Source organism: Leptopilina heterotoma, unplaced genomic scaffold (assembly GCF_015476425.1).
Source record: "Leptopilina heterotoma isolate Lh14 unplaced genomic scaffold, ASM1547642v1 Lhet_130, whole genome shotgun sequence".
Lineage (NCBI taxonomy): Eukaryota > Metazoa > Arthropoda > Insecta > Hymenoptera > Figitidae > Leptopilina > Leptopilina heterotoma.
The window spans coordinates 2,291,404-2,304,923 of record NW_025110849.1 but is presented as its reverse complement, the minus strand read 5'-3'; the positions used below and the strand labels follow the sequence as shown (position 1 = coordinate 2,304,923).

The window sequence follows — 13,520 nt, the reverse complement described above, 5'->3', positions numbered from 1 at the left end:
ATCGACGGAAAATTATAAAATGTAAATTTATATTTGGACTTATTAATAATATTATTTATTCTCCCTTTTTACTCAAACTACTTTCTTTTAAAGTTCCACGTCTATCCGTTAGGTCAACCGAACCCCTTGTGCCTTATAAACCTTCGACTTCCACTGGTTACCGTGCTCCACTACACCGCACTATCAATATTTTTAACACAATTTTTTCTGATAACTGTAACATCGACATATTTAACACCAATCAACCCAAGATTAACACTTACATGAAACACGTTTTTCTATCTTTAAGAGACTCGTTATAATTTTTCGTTTACTTTTCTTTAAACATAATTTGTTACTTCGTTTTTATATTTTTAATAATCACTATGCTTTCTTTCTCTAATAACTTTGTACTTATATTTTAAATGTACTCCCATTTAATGCCCTTCATGATTCATGTGATTAAGGGCTATGTATTTTCCAAATAAAAAAATAAATAAAAAATGATACTGTTTTTCACATGGGATTTGGTTTAGGATTTGACTGGGAAAAACATGCAGGATTTCATGTGGGATTTGATATGGTTTTATGCATAGACAAACTGTTCAAATCTCCTATGATTATTCCTATCTAAAATCCTGTCTCAATTTCCTATATGGTTTGACATGGGAAACCACATGGTAAACCACGTGGTTTCCTTCATGGAAGTAGGGTTTTACATGGTTTTTGACATAGGATCCCATGTGGTTTCCCATATGGGGATTTTCAATAGGGTATTTCTCATTGACCCTCATGAAAATTAATCATATACTTCGATATAGATTCTCTTCCCTCTGTAAGTAAAATTTGTAACAATACACACAGTAATGCAGCTAACGGTAAACCAATAATTATTAACCTACGTTATAATTATTTAATAATAATTATTAATTACCTACGTATTATTACCTAATAATTATTTACCTACGTTTAATATGTGCCTTTTGTTCTACTTATTGATTCCATTTAAGCACATAATAGAAAAATATCGAAGGGAACACTTAAAGGGGTTGAAAATAATCGAAGACAAAATGTCTTTAGACATACGGTTAGTTAGTCGAAAATAATCTTGCAATAGGATTCATATTTCTCTTCGAATTAAAGTTTATAATTGACACAAATTATAATAAAAGCTAATAAATTATAATGTATTCCTTAATAAACCTTAATTATAAAGAATGAAAATACCAAGATGGTAATATTAACAGAATGATAACGAAATCCATTTGTTTATTTATTACTTAATACTAAATAAGTTTTAAATACTTATACTAATTAATTATTAAAGTTTAAAAGAAAAAATTAATTTTTTACATATTTATATCATAAGAACTATGAATTCTTTTTCCGAAGAAGTGTGAACATTGAATACGACATTTGAATGATCTGTAAGAATATATTATTCAAAAAAATATTTAACATGATTTGAAGAAAAGAATTTCATTTTCAACAAAACATTTTTGATTAGAAGAAAAAATTTACTCACTGACATAAATGTTGGAACTGTCAAACTAATAAGAAACTTGGATAAAATAAGTGGCTTTTGCGTTCTCAGCATAACAATATGCAAAGTACGTCTAAAACGAGAATGAAGTTTCCACCAACTTCCCATATAAATTGCACCTGCCAGTGTTTCGTTCTAAACAATATTAATCAATTTAATAATTTTATTTAAGAACCGTTTTTTAATAATATTGATGATACTTAGTAAAAGGTCTCTAAATACTATTGTCAATATAAATATTTAATTAATTATTATTAATGAAAAAAATTATTATAAATAAAATTGCAAACAAAAATAAAAAAACCAATTAACTACCAATAATATGGATTTTATAAACAATTATGATATGTATAAATTATAAAACCATGGTAAACATTAATTTCAGTAAGGTAATAAGTATTTTATTATTATTAACTTAAGCAGTCTCTTACGAAATAAATAAGAATTCATCGTTCTAACAGTTGTTTTATAAATGCTCGAATAAATAATTTTTTGTAAGAAACTAAAAATTTTATATTCATGATATTCATATATTCAGTGTAAACCTTAAATTTTTATCTTTCTATAAAATATATAATTGTAAAGATTCAGATTTAAATCTTATTAGAAATGAAAATGAAATAGAAAAATTAAATATCTCACTTGAAGATATAGTTCATTCCCTTGCCAAGTGTAGATAAAAATTTGATATATCATACACAAAGAATAAGCACTATTGCCTATTATTTCTATTGGATTAAAGTGGGTCATCTTTAAAAGAAAATATTTTCGATTAATTTTTAAATTGTTAAATTTAAATTTGTATTTATTAATTTCTAATCTTTTTTGAAGTAATAAATATTTATTAATTTTTGTATTTTTTGTATTAGTTAATTTTCTTTAATTTTGGTATTAATGAATTTTTATTAATTTATGAATTGAGATAAATATACATGAAATATCAATCTTCCAAGTCAAAATTGTAACATTGTAAAAAAAATTGACCAGAAGATTCAGAGTTATAAGCAATTTAAAAAAAAATGTTCTCAGAGTTGATCATAGTAGCCAGAGTTGGGCCATTGTAGAAAATCAATAAAATATTTAGGTAAATGATTAAAAATGACCTTCAAATAATAGAATGACACTTGGGAATGAGGAAAGGAACCATGAAATTAAAATAAAATTCCATATTATGCATTTTCATATAACTTTAGATAATTTAATCCTCATAAACGAAATCCAAAATTGAAAACATTAAAAAAAGTTATCAAAAAATTTGTTTTCCTCTCTTTCCAATGGAAATGAAGTTTTTAACACCTCTTTAAGTAAAAAAATGAATTTCTGTTGCAAGTACGCTTTGTAATTGCAAAATTTCTCTCATGGCCCAACTCTGACTCACGCGTCGTTTTGCGTCATAGGGGCACAGAACAAAAACGCGTGACATAAACACCAAAATATTTTACACATTTTCACATATCATCTAAATAAACAATTTCTGTAAACTTATTTTGTCTTTGGCACATTTCTTCTACATGTAGTTCTCTTTTTTTAACAACACAAAAATGTTTTTGCTGAGCCTATATCACAAATTGGTTCTATAGTCAAGTATAGGTTCGTATACTTAACTGCGACTCATATGAAAAGATGGCTGACACTTAGTAGCAAGGATTTACGTACAAAGATAGGTGGCGCTAGTGTGATAAAATGAAATAAACGCGGTGGCTTAACCCTAAACCATGTCCAACTCTGACAACTCTCTCCTACAATTATTATTTAGAGTAGAACGGGGTGAAATAGCCATGGTGCAAAAAAGCCATTTGACTTTTATTTGAAAACTATTAAGGACGCTGCACGGTGGGAAATATTTAAAAGTACGCATAGGCGTAGCGAGCGATTTCTCCTCAACTTCCACTCTTTTCCCCTCTTTTCGTCCCTCTTGGTGAAATTTTTTGACTTTGATAATTAATTAAAAAAAATCCAGATTGAAAATGAAAAAAAGGGCGATTTAGGGAAAAATAATATTTAATAGAGAATATTCAACAAGTTTTCTTATGACGATTAGATGTTTCTATGGGCGTGAATATCAATCCGCGTTTTCCAAAACATAGCAAACTGACAGCTCAATATGGGAGGTTAGCCATGGCCGACTATATCAGGTTGCACCGTTTGCGTAGTACAGTAGAAATGAACGTAAGGAACAAAAATATTAAATGTCAATTATACTCTCATTGTTTACTATTACATTTATTATTTGTTTATTTATTTATTATTGTTATTATATCTATTATTATTTATTATTTTACTTACTTTTTTAAAATATTATTATGGAAAAGTATTAAAACAATAAAGGAAAATTTTTTATGAAAAAATTATTAAACAAATAAAATTTCTAAACAAAAAAAAGTAAATAATAAAAAATTATGAAATGTATAATTTTAAAAATTTTTAATGGTTATTTTTATTATTGATATTTTTAAGTATATGAAAAATCTAATTTAAATATTCCACAAAATTAGTTTTAAAGTAATTTTTTATAAGGAATTCAACGGTCATAAAATAAAAGCAGACAGAAAATATTTTGACCCTTTTTCAATTATCATTTTTCTTAAAAATTGGTGGATTTCGAAACACACGCGTAATTTGGTAGAAAATATGTTTTTAAATCCATGAAAAGAATTCCAAATGAAATCGATGATTTTCATAATTACCTATAGAAGTATTGTTTTGAAAAAAATCTTTGTTTTTAAACTGAAAATTCTAAAAATAACATTGTTATTCAATTTTTCTATATGGAAAATTATTTGTTTACTTATTTAGTTTCTGATCAAAATTTAATCTTAATTTTTCTGTATTTTTATTTTTCATCAATAAAAATTATGATATGAAATTATTTAGAAAAATAAATGTCAAAAAATGCCCTTTTTTAATAAAAAAAAAAGCTGCAATGTATTGAAAAAAGACGAAAATTTAATAATCTACTTCAAAAATTGTTAGAAAAAAATTGCAAACATCAACGTCGTTTTCTCAAGACAAAAATGGTTTTCATAATTGGAAATAAATTCTGAGTACCTCCGTGTTTCAGAAAAAGGACTTTTTTCATAAAAAAGATCCAATTTTATGACAAAAATTATGTTTAATAATATTTTCATAAAAAATTTACATTACTTTGTTTTATACTTTTCCATTATAATATTTCTAAAAAGTAAGAATAATAATAAATAATAATAGATAAATAAACAAATAAATATAATTATTTATATAATATTAAATAATAAAAGTAATGACTTATTATTTTTGTTGATCATCTACGTCCCTACATTACCATAGCGTAAATACTTTCAACACAAAAATGGTGCAACCTGTTATGGTCGGCAAAGGCCTACATAGAGCTGTTGACAGAAAATGAAAAAAAGGGCGATTTAGGGAAAAATAATATTTAATAGAGAATATAAAACAAATTTTCTTATGACGATTAGATGTTTCTATGGGCGTAAATATTAATCCGCGTTTTACGAAACATATCAAACTGATAGCTCTATATGAGAAGTTGGACATGGCCGACCATAACAGGTTGCTCCGTTTGCGTGGTACAGTAGGAATGAACGTGAGGAACAAAAATATTAAATGTCAATTACTCTTATTGTTTACTATTATATTTATTATTTGTTTATTTATTTATTATTGTTATTATATCTATTATTATTTATTATTATACTTACTTTTTAAAAATATTATTATGGAAAATTATTAAAACAATAAAGGGAAATTTTTTATGAAAAAATTATTAAACAAATAAAATTACTAAACAAAAAAAAAGTAAATAATAAAAAATTATGAAATGTATAATTTTTTAAATTATATTATTTATACAAATTTTTTTAAACAAAATTATTTCAAATACCAAGATTAACTTTTTTTATAGACAATTTAAAAATTAATACACTGGGAATAATATTGACACATTCAGAAAAAATAAATTTTAATGGATAATTTTTTTAATATTTATCAACTATAGTTTATTTCTAAAAAAATTATACATTTCATAATTTTTTATTATTTACTCTTTTTGTTTAGAAATTTTATTTGTTTAATAATTTTTTCATAAAAATTTTCCTTTTATTGTTTTAATAATTTTCCATAATAATATTTTTTTTATCCCACATGCACAAAAACGGCGCTTTCTGATAGCAGCCGACAGGGAGGAAAGTCATTCATTTCTTCGACCGTATGAAAATGGCGGCCGTGTTCTCCCAAGGGCAAGAAAATTAGCTGTTCACATGCATTTTTCTTGCCCAAGGGAGAAATCGGCCGCCATTTTCATACAAATCGAACAAGTGAATGACTTTTACTCCCTGTCGTCTGCTATCTGAAATCGCCGCTTTTGTGCATTAGGAATAAAAAATATCGTAAGTAACACGAGAATAAAGGCAGCCAATTTCTTTACGATGATTTTTGTGACACTCGTTCCGGTCTCGGGGCGCCTACGGCGCCCTCGACCTCCACTCGTGTCACAAAAATCACCGTAAAGAAATGGCTGCCTTTCTCCTCTTGTTGCTTAATATACTATAAAAAGTAAGTATAATAATAAATAATAATAGATATAATAACAATAATAAATAAATAAAAAATAATAAATATAATAGTAAACAATAACAGGGTTCCTACAGAATCTGGAAATCATGGAAATGGTATGGAATTTTTAAAAGGCTTCTGGAAATCAGGAAAATAATGGAAAAGGCCTGGAACTTTTAAAAGTTTCTAAATTTTTTCTGTTTTCTATTTTTTCTCTTGAATAGAAATTCAAATAATAACAAAGCTAAATGGCATGAAAGAGAAGAAAAAATATTGAATTTTAAGAAATTCGATTTTTCGGATTTTTGATAATTTTATATAATTTTAGATTTTTTACCAAAGAGTCGAGACTATTAAATAAGTAAAGTATTTTCCAAGAGCCCAAAAATAATGAAGCTAAATCCCATAAAAGAGAGGAAAAAATATTGAATTTTAAGATATTCGGATTTTTGATAATTTTCCATAATTTTAGATTTTTTACCAAAGAGTCGAGACTATTAAATAAGTAAAGTATTTTCCAAGAGCCAAACATAATGAAGTTAAATCCCATAAAAGAGAGGAAAAAATGTTGAATTTTAAGAAATTTGGTTTTTTGAATTTTTTCGAATTTTTGATAATTTTAGATTTTTTACCAAAGATTCGAGACTATTTAATAAGTAAAGTGTTTTCCAAGAGCCCAAAAATAATGAAGCTAAATGCCATAAAAGAGAGGAAAAAATGTTGAATTTTAAGAAATTCGGATTTTTGAATTTTTGATAATTTTCTATAATTTTAGATTTTTTACCAAAGATTCGAGACTATTTAATAAGTAAAGTGTTTTCCAAGAGCCCAAAAATAATGAAGCTAAATGCCATAAAAGAGAGGAAAAAATGTTGAATTTTAAGAAATTTGGTTTTTTGATAATTTTAGATTTTTTACCAAAGAGTCAAGACTATTTAATAAGTAAAGTATTTTCCAAAAGCCCAAAAATAATGAAGCTAAATGCCATAAAAGAGAGGAAAAAATGTTGAATTTTAAGAAATTCGGATTTTTGAATTTTTGATAATTTTAGATAATTTTAGATTTTTTACCAAAGAGTCGAGACTATTAAATAAGTAAAGTTTTTTCCAAGAGCCCAAAAATAATGAAGCTAGGCTTCGAAGTGACACACTTTTCCACTTTTTTTGGTCAAGCCTACTTTTTGCTACTTATTTTGTCAAAAAGCTACTAAATGCTACTTTTTTCCAAAAAAAGGTAAAAAAAATTTACAGAATTCATAATTTTAGTTTTTTTGGTGAATTTCGTAGATTTCAAAAAACCCGCAAAGTGAATTAAATTTATTATTGGACGCGTGATTATAATATATTATAATAATTACTAATAGTGGATGTTTATTAAATTACAACTTTTTAACGTTTCGAATTTTTCGTATCTAATTTTATTATTCTTTAAGCTTCTTAAAAAAATTAAAAACTAAATTTTTCACTATATAATTTAATAGTAATACCTTTTTTGACTTTATAAAAGTTCCATCAAGTATAGAAAAAATCAATTAAGAATGAAAACTTAATTCTTTTGGTTATATAAATTGTTTGATTAAAAATCCAAAATAATATTTGTTTAACGTGATTATTTATTATATTATTGTTACAAACTTTATGTCAAATTTAAAAATATTAATTGTATTTTCAATAATACAGTGTTTTAAGTCGGTTCTTCAATAATAAAAAAATCATTTATAAAGATTTAAGATCTATCTAGAAAAAAAATTATAATTTTTTTTATTGGAATTAAATTGCTCATAATTTATTATTGTACAAAATTATGGCTATGTGGATTCTAAAATTAAAAAAATTTATATGACTAAAAACAATCCATTTTTTCCATTTTGATAGTTGTTATTAGTAAATTACTAAAAAATGTTTACGTTTCATTTTTAAAAATTAGATGGCTGATAAAAAGTTATTGATAGTTTTTTAAAAAATAATAAGGAGAAAGAAGGTGTCAATTTAACTTCTCAAAATTATGAGCCTGTTATTAAAAAACAAATTCTTATGAAAGATCTCATTTAAGTATTATTAACAATTACATTTCATTATGTAAATAAAACTTTCGAATGTAAAATATCGACAAAAAAGCTATTATATTTTCATGTTTTATGTTTATTTTTGAATTTTTGATAATTTTCGATAATTTTAGATTTTTTACCAAAGAGTCGAGACTATTAAATAAGTAAAGTATTTTCCAAGAGCCCAAAAATAATGAACCTAATGCCATAAAAGAGGAGAAAAAATGTTGAATTTTTTAGAAATTCGGATTTTTGAATTTTTGATAATTTTAGATTTTTTACCAAAGATTCGAGACTATTTAATAAGTAAAGTGTTTTCCAAGAGCTAAAAAATAATGAAGCTAAATATTATCAAAGAGAAGAAATACTGTTGAATTTTAAAAAAATCGGTTTTTCGAATTTATGATAAATTTTGATAATTTTAGAATTTTTACCAAAGGGTGGAGACTATACGGCCATGACTATAGTCATGGCCGACTATATCAGGTTGCACCGTTTGCGTAGTACAGTAGGAATGAACGTGAGGAACAAAAATATTAAAAGTCAATTACTCTTATTCAGGATTCCTACAGAAATCCGAATTTAAAATTCCATACCTTTTCCATGATTTCCAGGTCAAATTTTTACGAAATTCCAATAGAATTTTAAATCTAATTTCAATATTTTTGGGCTCTTTAAAAACACTTTACTTATTTAATGGTCTCCACCCTTTGGTAAAAATTCTAAAATTATCAAAATTTATCAAAAATTCGAAAAACCAATTTTTTTAAAATTCAACAGTTTTTTTTCTCTTTGATAGTATTTAGCTTCATTATTTTTGGGCTCTTTGAAAACACTTTACTCATTAAATAGTCTTGAATCTTTGGTAAAAAATCTAAAATTATCAAAAATTCAAAAAACCGAATTTTTTAAAATTCAACATTTTTTCCTCTCTTTTATGGGATTCAGCTTCATTATTTTTGGGCTCTTGGAAAATACTTTAGGGAAAAGTGCGGATAGATGCCCCCTTTCTCAGTTCTCCAATATGAAAGAAACTATATTTATGGATTATTAGTTTTTTTTATACACACTAAAAAAAAAGTCTTACTTTCAGCCTCTTTTTGAGGCTGAATTTAAGGTGTAAACGGAGTCAGCCCCGTTAGACAAGGACAGACTTATGTGAAATACATGGGCTGAATTTAAGGTGTAAACGGAGTCAGACTTTTTTTTCCTGTGTACCTATTGGCCATAACAATTTTACTGTAAAGTACCAGCTCGCTGGCACCCCGGGGTTATTAGTTATAATATTGTAAAAATTTCAGATTGCTGAAAATGTCCAAAAATTTTCAAACTGCTGGACAAAATTCCTCATTACAAAAATCGAGGATATTTAACATGTAAGAAAATATTTTCAATTATTTAATTGTTTCAATTTAATCAGAGAAACATATTAGATCGACGTTTTCCATTTTTTATAATAATATAGTTGTAATAAATGATAATAACTTACCGCGGGGGGCATCTTACCCACCCAGGTGGGATATATGGCCAAATACAGACCTTTTGAATTTTCGTTCTGATTAATTTATTATTTATTGTAGGTATTTGGTCCTTACATATGTTAATGATAAATAGTAATAGTGTGTAAAAATCGAATAGTCAATTAAAAATATTAATATTTGTTGAATTTAGATGTAATTTTCGAATTGGGGGGGCATCTATCCGCACTTTACCCTACTTATTAAATAGTCTCGACCCTTTGGTAAAAAATCGAAAATTATCAAAAATTTAGCTTCATTATTTTTGTGCTCTTGGAAAATACTTTACTTATTTAATAGTCTCGACTCTTTGGTAAAAAATCTAAAATTATGGAAAATTATCAAAAATCCAAAAATCCGAATTTCTTAAAATTCAACATTTTTTCCTCTCTTTTATGGCATTTAGCTTCATTATTTTTGGGCTTTTGGAAAATACTTTACTTATTAAATAGTCTTGACTCTTTGGTAAAAAATCTAAAATTATCAAAAAACCAAATTTCTTAAAATTCAACATTTTTTCTTCTCTTTTATGGGATTTAGCTTCATTATTTTTTTGCTTTTGGAAAATACTTTACTTTTTTAATAGACTCGACTCTTTGGTAAAAAATCTAAAATTATAGAAAATTATCAAAAATTCAAAAATCCGAATTTCTTAAAATTCAACATTTTTTCCTCTCTTTTATGGCATTTAGCTTCATTATTTTTGGGCTCTTGGAAAACACTTTACTTATTAAATAGTCTCGAATCTTTGGTAAAAAATCTAAAATTATCAAAAATTCGAAAAAATTCAAAAAACCAAATTTCTTAAAATTCAACATTTTTTCCTCTCTTTTATGGGATTTAACTTCATTATTTTTGGCTCTTGGAAAATACTTTACTTATTTAATAGTCTTGACTCTTTGGTAAAAAATCTAAAATTATGGAAAATTATCAAAAATCCGAATATCTTAAAATTCAATATTTTTTCCTCTCTTTTATGGGATTTAGCTTCATTATTTTTGGGCTCTTGGAAAATACTTTACTTATTTAATAGTCTCGACTCTTTGGTAAAAAATCTAAAATTATATAAAATTATCAAAAATCCGAAAAATCGAATTTCTTAAAATTCAATATTTTTTCTTCTCTTTCATGCCATTTAGCTTTGTTATTATTTGAATTTCTATTCAAGAGAAAAAATAGAAAACAGAAAAAATTTAGAAACTTTTAAAAGTTCCAGGCCTTTTCCATTATTTTCCTGATTTCCAGAAGCCTTTTAAAAATTCCATACCATTTCCATGATTTCCAGATTCTGTAGGAACCCTGTTATTGTTTACTATTATATTTATTATTTTTTATTTATTTATTATTGTTATTATATCTATTATTATTTATTATTATACTTACTTTTTATAGTATATTAAGCAACAAGAGGAGAAAGGCAGCCATTTCTTTACGGTGATTTTTGTGACACGAGTGGAGGTCGAGGGCGCCGTAGGCGCCCCGAGACCGGAACGAGTGTCACAAAAATCATCGTAAAGAAATTGGCTGCCTTTATTCTCGTGTTACTTACGATATTTTTTATTCCTAATGCACAAAAGCGGCGATTTCAGATAGCAGACGACAGGGAGTAAAAGTCATTCACTTGTTCGATTTGTATGAAAATGGCGGCCGATTTCTCCCTTGGGCAAGAAAAATGCATGTGAACAGCTAATTTTCTTGCCCTTGGGAGAACACGGCCGCCATTTTCATACGGTCGAAGAAATGAATGACTTTCCTCCCTGTCGGCTGCTATCAGAAAGCGCCGTTTTTGTGCATGTGGGATAAAAAAAATATTATTATGGAAAATTATTAAAACAATAAAAGGAAAATTTTTTATGAAAAAATTATTAAACAAATAAAATTTCTAAACAAAAAAGAGTAAATAATAAAAAATTATGAAATGTATAATTTTTTTAGAAATAAACTATAGTTGATAAATATTAAAAAAATTATCCATTAAAATTTATTTTTTCTGAATGTGTCAATATTATTCCCAGTGTATTAATTTTTAAATTGTCTATAAAAAAAGTTAATCTTGGTATTTGAAATAATTTTGTTTAAAAAAATTTGTATAAATAATATAATTTAAAAAATTATACATTTCATAATTTTTTATTATTTACTTTTTTTTTGTTTAGTAATTTTATTTGTTTAATAATTTTTTCATAAAAAATTTCCCTTTATTGTTTTAATAATTTTCCATAATAATATTTTTAAAAAGTAAGTATAATAATAAATAATAATAGATATAATAACAATAATAAATAAATAAACAAATAATAAATATAATAGTAAACAATAAGAGTAATTGACATTTAATATTTTTGTTCCTCACGTTCATTCCTACTGTACCACGCAAACGGAGCAACCTGTTATGGTCGGCCATGTCCAACTTCTCATATAGAGCTATCAGTTTGATATGTTTCGTAAAACGCGGATTAATATTTACGCCCATAGAAACATCTAATCGTCATAAGAAAATTTGTTTTATATTCTCTATTAAATATTATTTTTCCCTAAATCGCCCTTTTTTTCATTTTCTGTCAACAGCTCTATGTAGGCCTTTGCCGACCATAACAGGTTGCACCATTTTTGTGTTGAAAGTATTTACGCTATGGTAATGTAGGGACGTAGATGATCAACAAAAATAATAAGTCATTACTTTTATTATTTAATATTATATAAATAATTATATTTATTTGTTTATTTATCTATTATTATTTATTATTATTCTTACTTTTTAGAAATATTATAATGGAAAAGTATAAAACAAAGTAATGTAAATTTTTTATGAAAATATTATTAAACATAATTTTTGTCATAAAATTGGATCTTTTTTATGAAAAAAGTCCTTTTTCTGAAACACGGAGGTACTCAGAATTTATTTCCAATTATGAAAACCATTTTTGTCTTGAGAAAACGACGTTGATGTTTGCAATTTTTTTCTAACAATTTTTGAAGTAGATTATTAAATTTTCGTCTTTTTTCAATACATTGCAGCTTTTTTTTTTATTAAAAAAGGGCATTTTTTGACATTTATTTTTCTAAATAATTTCATATCATAATTTTTATTGATGAAAAATAAAAATACAGAAAAATTAAGATTAAATTTTGATCAGAAACTAAATAAGTAAACAAATAATTTTCCATATAGAAAAATTGAATAACAATGTTATTTTTAGAATTTTCAGTTTAAAAACAAAGATTTTTTTCAAAACAATACTTCTATAGGTAATTATGAAAATCATCGATTTCATTTGGAATTCTTTTCATGGATTTAAAAACATATTTTCTACCAAATTACGCGTGTGTTTCGAAATCCACCAATTTTTAAGAAAAATGATAATTGAAAAAGGGTCAAAATATTTTCTGTCTGCTTTTATTTTATGACCGTTGAATTCCTTATAAAAAATTACTTTAAAACTAATTTTGTGGAATATTTAAATTAGATTTTTCATATACTTAAAAATATCAATAATAAAAATAACCATTAAAAATTTTTAAAATTATACATTTCATAATTTTTTATTATTTACTTTTTTTTGTTTAGAAATTTTATTTGTTTAATAATTTTTTCATAAAAAATTTTCCTTTATTGTTTTAATACTTTTCCATAATAATATTTTAAAAAAGTAAGTAAAATAATAAATAATAATAGATATAATAACAATAATAAATAAATAAACAAATAATAAATGTAATAGTAAACAATGAGAGTATAATTGACATTTAATATTTTTGTTCCTTACGTTCATTTCTACTGTACTACGCAAACGGTGCAACCTGATATAGTCGGCCATGGCTAACCTCCCATATTGAGCTGTCAGTTTGCTATGTTTTGGAAAACGCGGATTGATATTCACGC

The 13,520-nt window shown here is 25.2% G+C and overlaps 1 protein-coding gene across 1 annotated transcript; it reads right to left on the bottom strand.

The window, feature by feature from the left end:
- Positions 1 to 1,350: 1,350 nt before the first annotated feature.
- Positions 1,351 to 2,272, bottom strand: LOC122513028 (odorant receptor Or2-like). Its single transcript, XM_043629256.1, has 3 exons — positions 2,165 to 2,272; positions 1,505 to 1,657; positions 1,351 to 1,404 (listed from the first exon to the last, which is right to left on the bottom strand). The coding sequence occupies exons 1-3, from the start codon at positions 2,270 to 2,272 to the stop codon at positions 1,351 to 1,353; spliced, it is 315 nt and encodes a 104-aa protein (XP_043485191.1).
- Positions 2,273 to 13,520: the final 11,248 nt, after the last annotated feature.